The 3,903-nt window shown below is 40.5% G+C and overlaps 1 protein-coding gene across 1 annotated transcript in view; it reads left to right on the top strand.

The window, feature by feature from the left end:
- Positions 1-2,993, top strand: part of LOC124018472 (receptor-type tyrosine-protein phosphatase S-like) — a 36,955-nt gene extending 33,962 nt beyond the window's left edge. Inside the window, 1 exon segment of the mRNA XM_046333801.1 lies at positions 2,386-2,993. Within this exon segment, the coding sequence (XP_046189757.1) occupies positions 2,386-2,454 (69 nt within the window). The 3' untranslated portion in view covers positions 2,455-2,993.
- Positions 2,994-3,903: the final 910 nt, after the last annotated feature.

The raw sequence follows: 3,903 nt of genomic DNA, 5'->3' as shown, positions 1-3,903 counted from the left end.
GGAGAACGAGAACTACTACTTCTACTAGTAGTGTCTGTACTGTTGGGCCACATCTACAGGGATTGACCAGCCCAGCTACTGCTGCTACCACTATTACTACTACTACTACCACTACTAATACTACTACCACTACTAATACTACTACCACTACTAATACTACTACTACCACTACTAATACTACTACTACCACTACTAATACTACTACTACCACTACTAATACTACTACTACCACTACTAATACTACTACTACCACTACTACTACCACTACTACTACTACTACTATTACTACTACTACTACTACTACTACCACTACTATTACCACTACTACTACCACTACTTCTACTACTGCTACTACTACTACTACCACTACTATCACTACTATTACTACTACTACTACCACTACTATTACCACTACTACTACCACTACTTCTACTACTGCTACTACTAATACTACTGCTACTACTACTACTACTACTGCTGCTACTATTACTACTACCACTACTATTACTACTACTACTACCACTACTATTACCACTACTACTACCACTACTATTACTACTACCACTACTAATACTATTACTACTACCACTACTATTACTACTACTACTACCACTACTATTACTACTACCACTACTAATACTATCACTACTACTATTACTACTACTACTACTACTACTACCACTACTATTACTACTACTACTACCACTACTATTACTACTACCACTACTAATACTATCACTACTACCACTACTATTACTACTACTACTACTACTACTACCACTACTATTACCACTACTACTACCACTACTTCTACTACTGCTACTACTAATACTACTGCTGCTACTACTACTACTACTGCTGCTACTATTACCACTACCACTACTAATACTATTACTACTACCACTACTATTACCACTACTACTACCACTACTACTAATACTACTGCTACTACTACTACTACTACTGCTGCTGCTACTATTACTACTACTACTACTACCACTACTAATACTACTGCTACTACTACTACTACTACTACTACTACTACTACTAATACTACTGCTGCTACTATTACTACTACTACCACTACTAATACTACTACTACCACTACTAATACTACTACTACCACTACTAATACTACTATTACTACTACTACTACTACTGCTGCTGCTACTATTACTACTACTACCACTACTAATACTACTACTACCACTACTAATACTACTACTACCACTACTACTACTACTATTACTACTACTACTACTACTACTACTGATACTACTACTACGACTACTATTACTACTACTATTACTACTACCACTACTACTATTGATACTACTACTACGACTACTATTACTACTACTATTACCACTACCAATACTACTACTACTATTACTACTACCACTACTACTACTACTACTATTACTACTACTACTACTACTACTACTATTACTACTACTATTACTACTACTACTACTACTACTACTACTACTACTGCTGCTACTATTACTACTACTATTACTACTACTACTACTACTACTACTACTATTACTACTTCTGCTACTACTACTACTACTACTACTACTACTACTACTACTACTGCTACTACTACTACTACTACTGCTGCTGCTGCTACTACTACTACTACTACTGCTGCTACTACTGCTACTTATACTAATGCTGCTACTATATTACTATTACTGCTACTGCTATTACTGCTACTACTACTGATATTACTATTACTACTGCTGCTACTACTACAACTACTACTGCTGCTACTACTACTTCTACTAGTGCTACTACTACTGCTGCTACTACTACTTCTACTAGTGCTGCTACTATATTACTATTTCTGCTACTGCTATTACTACTACTACAACTGCTACTGCTACTACTACTACTACTACTACTACTACAACTGCTACTACTACTATTACTACTACTACTACTAGTACAACTGCTACTACTACTACTACTGTGGCTGCTACTACTAGTAGTATATTGATGATGATTGTAATAGGTGTGTTGTTGATGATGATTGTAATAGGTATGATGTTGTTGTTGTTGATGATGATTGTAATAGGTATGATGTTGTTGATGATGATTGTAATAGGTATGATGATGTTGTTGTTGTTGATGATGATTGTAATAGGTGTGATGTTGTTGTTGTTGTTGATGATGATTGTAATAGGTGTGTTGTTGTTGTTGTTGTTGATGATGATTGTAATAGGTGTGTTGTTGTTGATGATTGTAATAGGTGTGATGTTGTTGTTGTTGTTGATGATGATTGTAATAGGTGTGTTGTTGTTGATGATGATTGTAATAGGTATGATGTTGTTGTTGTTGTTGATTGTAATAGATGTGTTGTTGTTGATCTGTTTGTTTCAGGACCAGTACCAGTTCTGTTACCGGGCCGGTCTGGAGTATCTGGGTAGCTTCGACCACTATGCAACATAATCCCTCCCTCTGGCCTGCGTCCCAAACAACACCCTAACTCCCTGTGTCGTGCACTACTTTAGACCACAGTGTATTCTCACTTCTTTGGCCCAGTGTGTACACTCAAAAGTAGTGCACTACTGATTAGTGCGCTACACAGGGAATAGGGGCCATTTGAGATTAGGCCTCCACCACCTCCAGAGGGCAGGGCACCCACGGCGCCACTCCTCTCCCAAAACGAGCACCTAAACTGAGCCATATTTGCGTGTCTGACCGGGGGATACCTCCAGACCCCAACCCAAACCCACTCACTACTCAGTCAGAAGTGCACTACTTTGTGCACTATATAGGGAATGAAGGCACCATTTTGGATGTGAACTGGCACTACTTAACAATGGATTGAGGATTCAATGGATTGATATTGGAACAAGTCTTTACATGGTAAAGGTAGACAGTTAGGGGGACAAGTCTTTACATGGTAAAGGTAGACAGTTAGGGGGACAAGTCTTTACATGGTAAAGGTAGACAGTTAGGGGGACAAGTCTTTACATGGTAAAGGTAGACAGTCAGGGGACAAGCAACACCCACCTGGATATGTACTGGACTACAGTAGGAGGACAAACACAGCATCAAATCAACTTTGGACATTTTTTGTTATTTTTATCAAGAAAGTCCACTTTCTGTTTTCCGTCAGGGTTTGATTGGACATTGTGGAGACGACGCAGAGAGACTTTTGATTGGACGTTGTGGGGACGACGAAGAGAGACTTTTGATTGGACGTTGTGGGGACGACGAAGAGAGACTTTTGATTGGACATTGTGGGGACGACGAAGAGAGACTTTTGATTGGACGTTGTGGGGACGACGCAGAGAGACTTTTGATTGGACGTTGTGGGGACGACGCAGAGAGACTTTTGATGAGTGGAACTGAAACGAGACACCTTGGAATCATAGATCATGAAACAACACCAGGAGGACCTTTCTTTGGGCCCCGGACTGTTGTTTCAGGTGAATGAAGAAGGAGAGGAGGAGGAAGAGGAGGAGGAAGAGGAGGAGGAAGAGGAGGAGGAAGAAGATATTTCTACAGTACTAAGTAATAATGAGCTTGATTCAATCAAATCTGCATTCCGGGTATTTACGCAGCAGTTGTTTATTTTACCCTTAGTCAAATGATCAAATGACATGACAGAATGGTTATAGGGGTGATTTAAATACCTACCACTGACAGGTAGACTCCACAGCCAGGTAGACACCACGGCCAGGTAGACTCCACGGCCAGGTAGACTCCACGGCCAGGTAGACTCCACGGCCAGGTAGACTCCACGGCCAGGTAGACACCACGGCCAGGTAGACTCCACGGCCAGGTAGACACCACAGCCAGGTAGACTCCACAGCCAGGTAGACACCACAGCCAGGTAGACTCCACAGCCAGGTAGACTCCACAGCCAGGTAGACTCTACAGCCAGGTAGA

Source organism: Oncorhynchus gorbuscha, unplaced genomic scaffold (assembly GCF_021184085.1).
Source record: "Oncorhynchus gorbuscha isolate QuinsamMale2020 ecotype Even-year unplaced genomic scaffold, OgorEven_v1.0 Un_scaffold_528, whole genome shotgun sequence".
NCBI lineage: Eukaryota > Metazoa > Chordata > Actinopteri > Salmoniformes > Salmonidae > Oncorhynchus > Oncorhynchus gorbuscha.
Note: the sequence above shows the minus strand (reverse complement) of the source record. Positions and strands in the feature narration are given on the sequence as shown.